The sequence below is a fragment of the Chenopodium album genome, chromosome 18 (genome assembly GCF_948465745.1).
Source record: "Chenopodium album chromosome 18, dcCheAlbu1.1, whole genome shotgun sequence".
In the NCBI taxonomy this organism is placed as follows: Eukaryota; Viridiplantae; Streptophyta; class Magnoliopsida; order Caryophyllales; family Amaranthaceae; genus Chenopodium; species Chenopodium album.
The window spans coordinates 14,306,369-14,321,785 of record NC_137851.1 but is presented as its reverse complement, the minus strand read 5'-3'; the positions used below and the strand labels follow the sequence as shown (position 1 = coordinate 14,321,785).

At 34.4% G+C, this 15,417-nt stretch overlaps 1 protein-coding gene across 1 annotated transcript in view; it reads right to left on the bottom strand.

Moving 5' to 3' along the window:
• The window catches only part of LOC145593157 (uncharacterized), a 20,785-nt gene extending 5,553 nt beyond the window's left edge, over positions 1-15,232 (bottom strand). The window contains exons 1-18 of the mRNA XM_081649662.1: positions 14,895-15,232; positions 13,450-13,570; positions 13,277-13,339; positions 9,643-9,744; positions 9,364-9,529; positions 9,154-9,252; positions 6,232-6,381; positions 6,072-6,111; positions 5,754-5,811; positions 5,543-5,625; positions 5,004-5,102; positions 4,784-4,899; positions 4,578-4,696; positions 3,808-3,878; positions 1,870-1,975; positions 1,564-1,703; positions 1,271-1,429; positions 627-730 (exon numbers count right to left, since the gene is read on the bottom strand). Of these exons, the coding sequence (XP_081505788.1) occupies positions 627-730; positions 1,271-1,429; positions 1,564-1,703; positions 1,870-1,975; positions 3,808-3,878; positions 4,578-4,696; positions 4,784-4,899; positions 5,004-5,102; positions 5,543-5,625; positions 5,754-5,811; positions 6,072-6,111; positions 6,232-6,381; positions 9,154-9,252; positions 9,364-9,529; positions 9,643-9,744; positions 13,277-13,339; positions 13,450-13,570; positions 14,895-14,981 (1,883 nt within the window). The 5' untranslated portion in view covers positions 14,982-15,232. The remainder of the gene's footprint in view (positions 1-626; positions 731-1,270; positions 1,430-1,563; positions 1,704-1,869; positions 1,976-3,807; positions 3,879-4,577; positions 4,697-4,783; positions 4,900-5,003; positions 5,103-5,542; positions 5,626-5,753; positions 5,812-6,071; positions 6,112-6,231; positions 6,382-9,153; positions 9,253-9,363; positions 9,530-9,642; positions 9,745-13,276; positions 13,340-13,449; positions 13,571-14,894) is intronic.
• Positions 15,233-15,417: the final 185 nt, after the last annotated feature.

Sequence of the window (15,417 nt, the reverse complement as noted above, 5' to 3'; positions counted from 1 at the left end):
CCCTTCATCCTTAATAAACTGTCATATTTAAAAGTACAAATAAAAGGGAACATTTACTATCTTGTCTCCTGCTATTCTTTTGACTTTCAGGCCAGCCAATCACCAAAAGTGCCACTCCCTCCGTCCCACATAGTTGTGCCCGTATTCCTTTTCGGGTGCTAAAAAAATTTGTACTCATTTGTGAATCTTTCCTTTTTTGACATATGATTTTGGACTATTATACCCTCATAAGCATATTATAATATCATGCATGTCCCTTCTCTTTGCACAAAAATCCATGTCATAATTTTTAGAGGTGATGAGTTGTTTTGGCTTTTTCCTCTTTTCACATTGGACAAAAATAAATATCACATGCTTTTCCTTTTTCTTCAATGATGATTTTATTTTTTATTTTATTTTTTAAGATATAAAAAGTACAAAGCACATGCAAAAGGACATGAGAATGTACTATAATCATTGGGAATATTCTCATTCCTTAAATCCCGTAAAAAACTCAAAACAGGCACAACTACGTGGGAGGACGGAGGGAGTAATTTATACAACTATAAAAAGTGAGCCATTGTATTTTGGAACATTCCAAAAAGAAAGGATTGACAACTTATGGAGAAAGCAGCAGAGATACTTACATATGCTGGCTGAACATCACTTTTTGAGAAGGCAAAAGCAAAGAAGAAAGCCCATCCATTATAGCCTTTAGATCCACAGGCAGCTGCTTAACATTCCTGACTTTCTGCAACAACAGTGATGACATTATTTTCTATGGTTCAGGATTGGCCTATCAGCTATGAGATCTGAATACAAGGATCAAGTTGCAAAAGGGAATGATTCAATACAGTGTAAAATTTAGAGATGATTAAAAGAAATTTTAAATATATTACAACATTTTTAAAATTGAAGGCATCCATTATTTGACATCAACTATCTACCGATTTCTTTCAAGTATAATGATAAAATATTTAATAAACATAAACTTAAAATATAATATTTCGATATCACTCGTATATTTTGAAAAATTAATAAATTTTTAGCACAAAACATTTGCGGCCTGTGCTTTAAAATAGATAGTGTATTATCAAGGACAGAAAATTTAAGAGACTAAGCAACTAAGCAAGAGCTCTTACACATACTTAGAAAGCCATAAATGTACATACATGCACATGCATAAGTGCACACACTCAAGGATGGGATGAGCGGGGAAGGGGACTAGAGATAGACAACAGATAGAGGGAGAGGAAAAGTGAGGGCTTTCTAAAGGGTGAGAATATTATACATCTTGAGTGACGAAAAATAGCTGATAAGATATCTGCTCATAGTAATGGAAACGTCCGTCAGCCACAGAAGGGGCTATAATGTGCCTCATTGATCCCCATAAAATTGAACCTAAGTGTGCCAGAAAAGTATCACGCGCAACAGTGTAATTATGGGACTCCTGCAGTAGAAGCACAACTTGTTTGAGTACATAATTTCGTCTTAAAATATAAAATCGAGTCTAAGAAAGCATAGTTACATGCTACATGCCTTTGATGCAAGTTATTTAATATTAAGGGCAATTCAAAACAATACCACATCATTATCACGGAAAAGATTCCAACTCTCCATTCGCTTTAATGCATCCACCGCCTTTGTCCTGCGATTTTCATCATTTTCTTCACCTTCCATAGACTGAAGCTCATTTGTTAGTTCCTGCATTCTCTCGTCGAGTTCTGCAATAGGCGTTCCAAAGTTATATACATCAGTGCATTCTTCACAGGATTGCAGATATTGCTATACCCAGAATTTTATCAACCCAAGCAGATGAGAACCAGCAAGAATTAGATTGTTTAACATAAAAAAATCTTGATTAGAAGTTTTAAGAGCAAAGCCAGTTACCTTCACAAAGAGCAAGTTTAACTCTCCTTCCCTTGCAATGTTTAAAAGAAAAAAGCTCATAGATATCAATTTCTGCTAGAAGGATATCAATAGCCTCATGCTCTCTCTGCAATATTTCCAAAAATAATTAGTTACTAAGAAAGCCAATAGTAAAAAGCTAAAGCAATCCATTTTGGTACCAAACAATGAACTACAAATGTATTTTATTTTATAGCATTAATGAAGAATTTATTTTACAAATGAGCAGCGAAACAGCAAAAACTACAAAAAAACAAAGGACAAGTTGTCTTCAAACAGCCAAAAAAAATGAATATGATCCCTCCACTGTGTAGCTATTACAATGCCTTATTGTGCTCACAATAAGAAAAGTTTAAATCATAACCCTACTCCTAAAAGAATGAGATGAGCTGCATGAACAAAAAATTCATTTCTTTTATCCACAAAGATCCTCTTTCTTCTTCAGCTTCTACAGCCCCATGATCAAGCATACTCATTTCCTTCAATTCATTTTTAACTCCCATCCAGGCCATTTTTGGCCTCCCTTGGCTCTTGAAATCTCCATTATCCCAATTCATCACCTTCCTTATCGGTACATCCTTTGGTTGGCATCTCACATGTTTAAGCCAACGTAATTGGCTCTCCCTTATCCTATTTTCAATATCTACAACTCCCAACTTTTTTTCAAATACCTATATTGCTAACTTCATCCAAGGGTGGAACAAAGGGAAGGCCTACCCAGCTATGGCCCACCCCATGAATCAAATTGTCTATTAATAATAATTGTTCTGTTGTGTAGCATTAAAAATTGGTAGCTGAGTTTGTTTGTTGTGCACTATTCATATACTTCCCTTGATCTTTTTCAGTTTATCACATATGCTAACGCACAAATTCAACGATTAATATCTAATTATCAATAATAAAAAGTTGAAATTATGAAATTATAAAAAAGACAATTCTAACAAGATCACACATGACTATGTTTTATCATAACTGAAATACAAAAACTACCAATGTAAAATTTGTGAATAGTGTCAATTAAAAAAACGGAGAAAGTATTACTTTGTCAAATTTTGGGGTTCAATTGCCTTCATCCCCCTATCCTCCACTTATTTTTAGCTTTCTTTCTTTTTGTAACGTTTGATTGCCCAACTTAGTTTCTTGACTTGAGCAATCCTATATTGTTCCCCTTTTTTTTTTTCTCCTTAGCTTCATTTAATGTAGTCATAGGAATGTATTTAATTCTCTTTATTTTTAATTAATCATTCCAATCAAAATTTCTTCTAAATTATATTATTGTACCCAAGTACTTTTCTTTTATTGTCTTTCTTATTAATTAAAATCATCATAAATTACTTAATTGAAGACAATAAAAGTAATTTAAAGATTAAATTAACATGCCTAGTTAGGCCCACCCTATGATAGATTTCTAAATCCACCAATGACTTTGTCCAACAATAGGTTCATCTTTTTAACATACTCCTTCCAAAGTCCAACGTTAGACCCATATATTAATGTTGGTCTATGGCCACCCTATGATAAATTTCTAGATCCGCCATTGACTTTGTCCAACAATAGGTTCATCTTCTTAACATACTCCTTCCAAAAGTCCAACATCAGACCCATATAGTAATGTTGGTCTATGGGCACACTACAACGTCTTCCTAACACTCCAATAAATAAGCAGCGATTTTTCTTTTTCATTTTTTCTTTTCTTCTTCTTCTTTTTTTTTTTTATTTTATTATTGGGTGGACAAGTAAGACAAAGAATCATTGCACAGTATAGAAAGTTAGAAAATATTTAATTGATAAGGCCTTGAGTTGAAGTTTCTGTACAAAATCAATTATGGAGGTAATACGAAACGCACATTAAAGTTGTAAATATACACAATGAGCAACATCACATTTCACACCCTATGTTCATAATCAAGACATACTTACGTCCCCAAAAACAGCAAATCTTTCTTGAATTGCATCTTGAAGACGATCTTCAGCTTCCTCTTCTGAAATTTCTGAAAGCACAAAGTTCAAAACACATTTTTAAAATAAAGCTACTCAACAAAAAAATAATATTAACAAGTAACCTACTTAAAAATCAAATTCAGGGTAAGAAAATCAATTGGAGTGCACGGACAAGCAGTGCAACTAGGAATAGCCACTTTCTATACATCTATATTATAATTCCTCCGTTCAGTTTAACCTTGTACTAGGCTTTTACACAGCAATAAAGGGTCATTGTAATTGCGTTAGTTTCTCTCTTCTATTAACACTTATCATAACCTAATATAATGGAAATTCCACATTCTATTTTCTACTAGCTTCTATCTAGCTAATAGATGTGGGGATGCTGAAGTGGTTATGGCTTCATTGGGGACTCTAATGAAAGGGTGATCCCAGCTTCTTTTTCAGAGTAAATGGACTCTAAAGCAATAGCTACTGAGCAACAAATGAAAAAGGCTGAAGACATCAAGTAGGATGATTGGAGAGAGGACAAACTAAGTCTTTAAAGTGAGGATAACTATACCTAGACTCTAGAGGCTCTCACTTACAGAGAAATAATTGGATTTAGAAAACAATGAGCCAACCCCAACCAGGAAAGCTCCATTTTCCGCAGGAACATAGATTGAAACACAATTAGCTGAGACAGCTAAATAAAGTCATTTCATAGACTATAAATTTCATGACTGGTAAATTATCACTCTTCGCCAAACCTGCAACTGCACCCATTGTTTTTGTTACATTGGGCAAACTTTCCTCTGTGCGAACACCTTGCCCTCCGACAGCAGGACCCCAAGTAAAAGGACCAGCACTAAGATCAATAAATGCCCATCTGAAGATCATGTAATCACAGGTCAAGAAAAAGTTGAAGTGTTACAATAATTAGCCAGTGGTAAACCAAAAGGGATTAGTTATGAACCTATCTTTTCCTATCCATGTATCAGTTAAGCATTCAGCATGGAGGTTCCTGAGGTCCCCAGATTTAAGCTCTTTCTGTAATGCAAGCTTTAGATCTCTGCTTTTCCCATTCAACACCTTCAGACAAACAATAATAAGAAGAAAATTAATACACCGCCAATGACTTTAGATCCCAAACATCATTTCTTTTCAAGATAAATTTAGAAAATGCAAAGAACTACCTGCAAAACTTTGTTCTGAATAACATAATCTATATCCTTTCCTTTATATAGTTCTTCAATACTATCTAGAGCTTCTGAGCATCTATTAGACCACTCCACCTGCAAAAAGACAATCTCCAATCAGAAAAAAGAGTGACATCTCGCACATACCAAAATTTCCTCATTTACCTCATTTCCATCAGATTTGCACCTAAACACGATAAGCTAGCAACTGTAAGGTTAATTAAACTTAATTTTAGCAGTTTAGGGCTAGTAAGCAATGTAATTTCAAATCCGAAAAGACTAAAATGTACACATATTCATTGAGGTACCCAAGAGAAGAGCATACACGTGATAATGGCTTATACATACAGGTATTCTGCATAAAGAAGGTGCACATGCACAGACACACTCTTGTAAACCCACACGTCCAAACATGCAGGAACAAGAGCACAAGACACATCTATAGTAACACCATCCCAATAACTACTAGTACTGAAAAAGAATTCAAAGAGAAATATGGATAATATGCCAAAGTTTTAAACATATAGAGCACAAACCGTATCAGTTTCTTCAGTTAACGTCCATGCAAACTTAGCCATCGGGTGCTTTTCATACAGAGGTCTTTGAATCTTTTCAATAGCTGAAAATATTTAGCCAAAAGCAATTAATTAGCAGAGTAACAAAATGTTCCTTGTCTGCAGTTTAGGGCTAGTAGCCAAAACATAGAATTACTAAAGGAGAAAGAAACTTGAGAGGTAGTTCCCAAACCAAGAGTACTCTCAGGAACAATCTTTGATTCACGCACTATAGCTTGCAAGGTTGTATTCTGCATCAATAACACCACCATATTATAAACAATAAATGTACTCAAATAGAAATTTATATAAATATAAAAGGAAAGCATTTACTGCAATAATGACCAGAAAGGCTGCCATAACAACAAAGGATTCCAGACCAAATATGAAATGAAGATGACGTTTTCCTCAAAAGCATTTATGCATGATAATTTACCAAATGGCTGAAACATCCAAAAGTATACTAATCCTAAGTATAAAAACAATCAATAGATTGGAAAGAATGGAGCACCTCTCGAAGAAAATTTATCTCAGACTCAGATAATCCTCTCCTGCAATCAAATCATGGGTTCAATTAAAATGAAAGGAGATAAATGACATAGCCATAGGACCAGTCCCCCAACTTAGGCGATACAGCTAATTATGAAAGGTTGCTAGATGTAACAACAAACCTGTAGCCATAGTTAGTTATATTAGTACGATGCTTCGGGTTCAAAATAAAAATGTTATAAGCATTTCCAAGTTGCAAGTACTCAATGAGGCTATCATAAATCCCTTCCATCATATCCAGGTCCACTTGCCACAAAACATCTTTATTTTCCCTGTGGGAGAGGAACATAAAATAGAGTAAAAGGTAAGAGGAGTTCCGTGAGTTGAAAATAATTACATAAAATTGAGGAGCTTTCCAAAAGATGGCATTGCTTAAAGCATTTTAAAATTATATACTCCAATTGCTAGAGTTTTTATGCTTTAGACTTTTAAGCACAGTTGGGCCAGTATCAAACAAGCAACTTAAATTGGATTACATCAGTTGAAACCAAATGCTTCATCTAAACTATGTTAATGTTTTGCTTCCTCTTTGTTAGCTCTTATGTAGTTATGTCCCCAAAATAAAATAAAGTCATGACGAACTCTCAATTTCTTTTTATTGAGGTAGTAAAGCTATATCCTCAAATATGCCTTTAAATGGAATTAGTTGTTAGTGTACATATTTTATACAAATGAATGAGTAAAAGGGGTAATTTCTAGTTCTAAAAGTGTTTTAATGCTCACAAGATCAAGAACACTATTTAGACTTATGTGAAAAGTATAAGTAGTTGGTCAATTATATGCCCCAATGTAGCTATACATTAATCATAAATTTTGGCAGCTAAGGAAAGTAAATGAAATCACACACACATTATTTTTTAAGGAAAGAGACAAGGTATAATAAGAAATTTTGCCTCATAAAATAAGCCACATTAGAGTAAAATAATACTTCCTCCGGTTTTTAATACTTACAAGTTACAACATACTTTTTCACGGTATTTAAGAAAAGTGGATTTCACATAATTTAACACCCTTAAAATGGGGTTGAAAAATTGTTAGGTATATAAATAAGTGGGTCATGAGCATTAAATAAGGGTAATAGTACAGCTTTCACCCAAAAAAAAAGGCAAATTAAAATCATTGACATCAACTTTTTGAAGTTTTGCAATTATTGACACCAACTTATATCACTTGCTAAATTGACACCAACTTGCTACAAAAATTACAAAATTGACATAAATGACACTCAACAACTAATTTTACGTAACTTTTAACACTTATACAAGTATAAATTCCTTTTCAACAATCACTTGTTTCAAAAAATTCTTAATGTGTTGGAAAGATAAGACTATATAGATGTCATATGTAGAGTATTATTGAATGTTTAGTGCTTTTAATGTCAATTTTATTCTTTTTTAAGCAAGTTGGTGTCATTTTACAAGTGATACTAGTTCGTGTCAATATTTGCAACATGCTCTTAAGTTGGTGTCAATGAGTGTGATTTTGCCAAAAAAAAAAAAAAAAAAAAAAAAAAAAAAAAAAAAAAAAAAAAAAAACTTTTCAATTATAGTGTGTTGAGAAGTATTATGACATTTCCATTTTGAAGAAGTGTAGCAGATACTAAAAAACGGAGGAAGTAATATTTCTTGGACAAAAATGGAATAAAGCAAAAGTTGGAAGAGCTTTGTGGAATGGAAAAAGTATAAGACAAGGTGTAGGAAAGAACATTCCCAATGTCATTCTCAAGTCGGGATAAAGGAGAAGGGTTACGGTAGGCCAGTGATAGCTAGTGTAAAACTGTCACATCGCTAGACATGAGCCACAATGATTGAGAGTAGTACTAGGATGGGTGAGCTCCTAGGAAGTCCTCATGTTGGTTCATGCAGCGGACCCCACTTATGGGATTAAGGCATTCAAGAATAAGAAGACTCAAAGCCATAAGGCCCAAACATCTCTATACTTAATTTTTGTGGATTTCAGCTTCCACTAGACCTACAGTTACACAACAGAACCTAGATCTAATTCAATTGCAACACCTCTCTTGTAAGGAAAACCAATGGGCCTATTCAAGCAAAACTTCATCAACCAGACACATCAATCTTTTCCTCCAGGCATCAGACCCAGATTTATTGTCCATGGTCGAGTTATCATGTCAATGTGAGAAAATCAGAATATCATCAATGTCTGATGTCTTCTTCCATCAGCAAGAAAAAGATAAAAACTGAAAAGGAAATGAATTATTTCATAATTGCATTGTCCAAAACACATAACAGTAGGCATATCCTATGACTTGCGAAAAATCTTATGTGGTCCAGAAATACCCCCAATCAAAAAGTAGATAATAACTACATGTTCAAGTTATAATGAGCCAAAATGGACCTCAGCAGAGACTACTGTCTTACTAATGTTCAAAATTCAAGTTTCCTATTCCAGTCCTCAGATCCTCAGAAACAAATACTGGAATTACCCTGCGAAAAAGCAGCCTTTTGGAATTTAAACTACACAAATACACATTCAGACCATCATTTCACATTATACATGTTGGTATATAGCAGTGTTGAACTAGAGTGGATGTCTAGGTACTTTCGTTTTAGTAGTTTTGATATAGTTGCTGAGTGTGGTCAGGCTGTCAGGGTATTCAGTTTGTCTCTTGGTTTTGTAGCTCTTATTTCATATTCACCTTGCCTAAGTGTCCACATATATCTCCTTTCCCTGTTTCTAAATATTAAATGTCCCATGAACTTTAAAGAAACTCAATAACAGTAAAACTGCGTATAATAACAAATAAATTAGCAATCTGAGCTTTTGGTACTCCCAAGTATTATAATGTCTAATCCCTACAGAAGTATTATCCAGCTTGCAAAAAGCTATAAAGTAAAAGCAGCCCAAGAGACAAAAGTCAAATGTACACATTGGCTTGTCCGCTTGTTTCACATGACATTGCCAACACAAACTTAACGGAACTTTGGGCCCCAGTAGAATACTTAGACTCCAATCTTTTAAAGGCATAATCTTTACAGTATAGATGTGACAATATAAGAGAAAATTTTGCAATCACAACATACCCAGTCCCTGAAACATCATCCTTCCGAGACAGAACAGCAATAGCACGCTCTAAAACGGAAGTAACTTTTTCATTCATTTGTATAGCATGAACAGAGAAACTGCATAAATAAGTTCCAAGTTTCAGTATCAGAAATCACAGAGCAATAAATTAAGTAGAGTCTGATAAATACCACCCATAAACATAAATTGGACTTTGGAGAAAACATTACTTGTAGTTTACATGACTTAGTGTAGGAAAATGATGATTTCCTTTGTCAACGTTGATCGTGTAGAATGGGTTCAGCACTTCTTCAATCTGTGGGACCCGAGTGTGTTCAAAAATATGATCGATTTTTGTAAACCATCTCTCAAGTTCTTCAGGTTGCAGTGAAAATGCTGAAATCAAAGGATATGAAAATTCATAAGACCAAATAACAATTGACTCAAAGTCTCAGACATTACTTAGTCAACACTCATGTATTAGAAATTCAACATTAGATGATAGATACCTTGGTTTCCACTTCCTTCAAATCCAATAAAAATGAAATTCACGGGAACTGGAAAATGCATAGAATCAATTTCCTGAAGCTTCAAATATGTAGCAATATTCCCTGCAAATTTAGATTAAGCATCACTTGTCCATCAGTTACGAAAAAATTTCGATCATATAAAAATAATTACTTCCATCACTTGTCACACATTAGAGAAAGGAGGTCTAGCAGCAACCAACAGAAGGGACAAGTAGCACAGAGGTGTATGATTCATCCGTACATTCTACTACGTAATTGTTTCACTCCAAAAACATAAGTTCATTTGTTCCAACTTACAGACCAGATTTAGTCATGAAAAAATACAACAGGATCAAAACTTTTATCTGCTGTAATTTTGGGATAAACTTGATACCCAAGATATTTTACAATGAAGATTGAAAAGAGCTTATTCTCCCAATAGATTTAAAATGTGTTTAATGAACGGCGAAAATAATCACTTTTTCGCATAGAGTCCTTTGAGGTTACTAACATGGTATGGATTAGCTCGGATTACATCTTGATACATAATACAAACTCCCTACATTGCTTTTGCCAAAAATAAACTTTGAAATCCAGATCAATGTGATTGGACTGCAATTTCTCTACATTTTAGAAAACGTTTTGTACCTTGATATTTTGGCTCAAAGCCTCATATATACATGTTGATTTTGTTCATTTCAAGTTTACCACTAGATTTCTAACATTCTCCTCCATGTAACTTGAGAATCATTGCAATCAAGAGTTTATATTTTAAAATTTAACACTTTTATTCATCCCAAACCGCTGTAAGGCAGTAAATCTATGGTCAAAGCAATAGATCAGGAAAGAGGAAGAGTTCACGATGGATTTTTATTTTTCTTGAAATTAGCTACATTCTATAGCTAGACTGTCTTCTCTTCAACCATTACCCATATCCAATTCTTGAAATCTAGGATATAGTGACCACTGACCAGCATATATCCAATTTCAGTCCAAGAATGTCGTTCCCACAAAAGCCAAAAAGAGGTGAAAAAAAAAAAACTTAAAAAGAGAGAACTTATCTCACACCTCATGGCAAATCAGAAGCAAATTTTTTGCCATATACTACCATCACTTCTAGATGATCTTAACAATTCCCATTTTGGTACTTTTAAAAAGTTTTTAGGGGGTGTTTAGTCCACATAATTTAGGTATGAGGTATGGATTTAGAAGGTTTAAACACAAAACCCATACCTTTTCTTTGCTTAATGATTTAAGAGTTTCAAACCTTTACCTCAAACCCCCAAAAGTATGGGGTTTAGAAACCTAAGGTGAAAGGTGGGTTTGGCTCATACCAATTCTTTTTGGTATCAAATAAAAGAAAAAAAAAAACTCCATTCCATAATCAAACCAAATAAGTGGTATTAAAAATCAAGTTCCAAACCCATACCACTATGGTTGCTTCCTGATTCCAACCCCATACAAGTTTGCGAACCAAACGCCCCCTAAACACTTTGCATTATGCTATATTTGGCAAATACATTTTATCTCTTACCCCCTTGACCCCACAATATTTACACCTTTCCTCACTCACTCTTACTTTAACCACCCTTTCATAAGCCCACTCACCACATCGACACTCTCCTATTGTCTTACTTTGTGAAAACAGTAAGTGTTAACATCATTGGAAACGATAAAAATAAGCCCCAACCACAAACATTATGATAGTATTGCACCATAATATTTTCTACTCCTTACCCCTATCAAATAGCCGAACACAAAACACAAAATTGGGGCCAATTCAAAACCAATAGAGAAAAAACTTAATGTTCCTCAAGCAATGCAAACAATTTACTCCAAAGTCCAATGCTAACTCTTTAGTTCACAATGTATAAAAAATCGTGTGAATAAGACTCATTATTAGCATGGAAAAAGCAAGTACAAACAAACAAATAACCAATTCCTGCCTTCAAATGACCAAATCTACCCTGGAAACATTCGTAGTTATTTTCTCCAACAAACTTGATGTAGTCAATCAGTTTACCTTAGTTGCTAATTGCAAAAGCTTTTCTCATCACTTTTTGTAGGCAAAGAAAGGTACATTAGAAAATAATCCAAAGACATGTCTCTCTTAAGAGTTTCGAGACTATAGTCAAAAATCTCATAGCACCATCTCATCTTAGCAATAATTTACCACATTTCTTTGCTACAACACCAATCTTTGTACAAAGATGTTGTAAACCCTCTCATATGCAATAAACGAGCATTACTCATATGTAAAATCCCAATCACACCTTCATTTTATCTTATAGGGTTCATTTTGTTAGTCTCAACAAACCATGACTACACACTACTTCACTCTCTAATCATGTCCATCTTTGTACTCTTTTTCATGTGTTCTCTTCACCATAGGTGAACCCCAACAACCAATACTTAGCGACGATACCAGGGCACTATCACACAAATATCCTTTTGTTGGTAGTAATCACACCCTAAAAATGCCACTAATAATGTCACATAATCCCATAAGCACATTTTAAGTTTCACACTTTAAATAACAATAATCATTCCGTCAATAAAGCTCCTAGAGAAATACTTTGGATCTCCCGTGTACCTACTTGCCCATGTACTTATATAAAATATTTTTTCACTATATGGGAAAATTTCTCAAACCTAAATTACTACACATAAGGGAGAAATTTCTTTCAAATACATAGATGATTAAAGAATAAACATCCCTACAGGATCAGGATTAATCTATTGATATCAGTAAACATAAATAGCAGACCAATCACAAATTACACCAACCATCAATGTAACATTGACCTGCGAAAACCACATACAGTAGCATCAGAAGGAAGCAAGGATCCCAAAGCAGCATAATGCCGCAAATAGTAGTCATACTTCTAAAATGGTATTACTTTCCACTTTCCAGCAAGAAAACCCAAAGAATGGACAAGAATGCACATCACAATCCTTTTAAAGTTTATGTGGCTGGCTGCAAATGAAATGAGAAGAAAAGAAGAGCAACAAAAAAGGGAAGTCAAGCAAGCCCATAGAGTCACCATAAACTTACAAAATATGTTACAAAATTCCATAATATGATTCCAAGCCTAGTACTTGATGTAAATCAAGACATTTTTTTTTTTCTATGATTATCTTTATTGCTTTATTTAGGAACTCTCTTGATTTTACCTCTCACTTAATGTAGGAGTTTTACCAGTGAGATTCTATAATACTTTTAGTTATAATTTTATTATTACTTATGGACTAATAAGGCCTTGCTGCCTTGGGCTTCCAAAGTTTTAGCATATAATCATTTATTTTTATTCATTAAATATAGGGCCATATTTGTTAATTATTGTAGGGTTTTATTTAGTTTTCTCATAGGGGAGTCTAATATACTACGTAGGAGACATGAGAAAGGTTGGATTTGTCTTATTACTCTTATATATATCGAATATTTTAGAGTAAAAAAAAAAATGCTAGGTTTGCTTGCATAAAAATTCGAGAGCTCTTTCTAAAGTTCGAACGTTGATTAACTAGGGTTTTAGATTCGTCGCTCCAATTATTTGACAAAATGTTCTAAAGACAAACCACATATAGTCAAAACCCAACGTAAAAGATAAACACAGCAATGATACGAGCTAACTACCTGCCTTGGAGTAGTTTAAGGCTCCACTCTTTCCAGGACTGGAAGATTCCAATTCATCAAAATCTGAACATTAATTGAAACTGTCAAGCCAAAAATATACAGAATTTATCTAAATTTAAATTTCGCAGTTGCAGCTTCAACAAAACAAAAATAAAATTACCATGGGCTCTTACCACCATGTATGACAGACTCAGTCCAGAATCTGCTCTTCTCTTTGAGATTGAACAAAGAAAAGACAGATGACATTCCGCGTTTACGATGCGTAGGAGACTCATGTGATCCGGGAGCAAAAATCTGACACAAAGTTTTCATATTATCATGATGAAATTCATAAAGTTTGTGAGAGTAAACACTTGTGAAAGTGATGGTAAATGAATCACGACGCGTTTCGGATGAAAACTTGTGAGAGTGAAGAATTTAAAAGAAAACCATAAAGCTTGCACTGCTTGGTTGAGCAAGATGGTTATGGTTAGCATAATGTGCCTAATAAGGTTTAATTTCATCACTGTCGTTTAATCACATGAGAATCTATCATTCCAGAAGCAACTATGAAACAGGACGGCAAGGTTTGAGGTTTCCATGAAATATAGCTAAAGAAAGCATTTGATCACCATTCACATATTGTAAGAAACCTGCAACCCCAGACCCCAAAGAAGAATGAAACCCATCCTAAAATTTCACACATCAAAGTAGTCAACAATTTTCAGGTCAAAACAATTCTTAATGCTCCATGTCTGTTTAGCAACAATGGGATCTTCTTTGGCAAGCTAGAATCTATAGTTTGTAGGGGATGACAGCAGGTCTGGCTGGGTTAAATACATAAGCCTGGACCGCAAAATATCAAACCCAACTATTTAGAACTAAACCTGCCTTCAATTTACGCTAGAGGACACAGCACACTGATTGTAATCTCCTCATCAACTGAAACCCACTATAATCTTAGCCATAACGAATGAATTGAATTATTTGTTTGGGTTTGATTTATGTTCACATTGGATTACATAAATACATTGGAAGAGGTGGGTCGCCCAAGAATGTTAGAGCTCTGGCATTAGACCCATCTGGTCAATGAAAATATCTCTTAAATAAAGATAATTATGAAGATTTGCGAAAAAAGACATCAAGCTCAAATACACCACTCTTAACCTCATAAGGTGGAGCAAGAGGACGTCTTCTTCACAAGGCGATGGCAAATGGATATCAATTTCCAAAGGATTGCAAATTCTCAAGCCTGCGATCCGTTTAGAGGTAAAGAGTACTCAAGGGTTTTGTTTCGGCATGACATTAAGCAAGGAGAGTGGAGTAACTCAGTAACCCCTAATAGCTCAAATTCCATATCTTTTACTTCAATTATGGGGGCCATTATTTCATCAAAGGTAGCATAGTATAGCAATCAAAACAATTAGACATCATAATATCAAGAATTCCTAATGAATGAGAACCAAATTCCTCCAAAAACCCATAAAATACAAATCAAATGCAGCAATCATAATCAGATTAATCAACACAAAATTCCATACTTTCCTTACAATCATATAATCAATGATAAACTAACAAAAGGAAAACCACAATTAATAATCAAATCAAAAGATGCGAAATTGGAGATGAGAGAGGTTACCAGTAGAAGAAAGAAAACAAAGACGGAAAGACGAGAGAGCTTCAGAAAGCGGAGATGGTGAAGCAGGATAGATCCTTCGGCCGCCATTGTTGTGGCAGCAGAAGAGCTTGACTAAATCAATGGAGTATCGAATTGATGGAAGGAAAGAGAGAGAATTTCAATGGCGGAAATCAAGGGGTGGTTTTCTGGAGTTGAAGTAGGGAGAGAGTGTGATTTGCGTCGTGGTCGAGGTGGGTGCAGGATGGCTCGAGCTTGGGTTATCAGTACTCACATATTGGGTGAAGTGGGTCAACTCCGGCTCGAACTTTAGGATAGCTCGTCTTAGTTTTTGTTCTCTTTATGATATGGCATTTACATCTTCGCATAGTCTTAGCTTTGATGAAATAATACTTATAAAGCTTGAACTTTCTTCCTTCTTTTTAGAGAATTATAATGGTTTCACTTGATGTCTTGATGATGAAATTTTTGATAAAGAAGTTATTGGGTAATGTTGATATAAATTCAAAGATGATTGAACTTCACA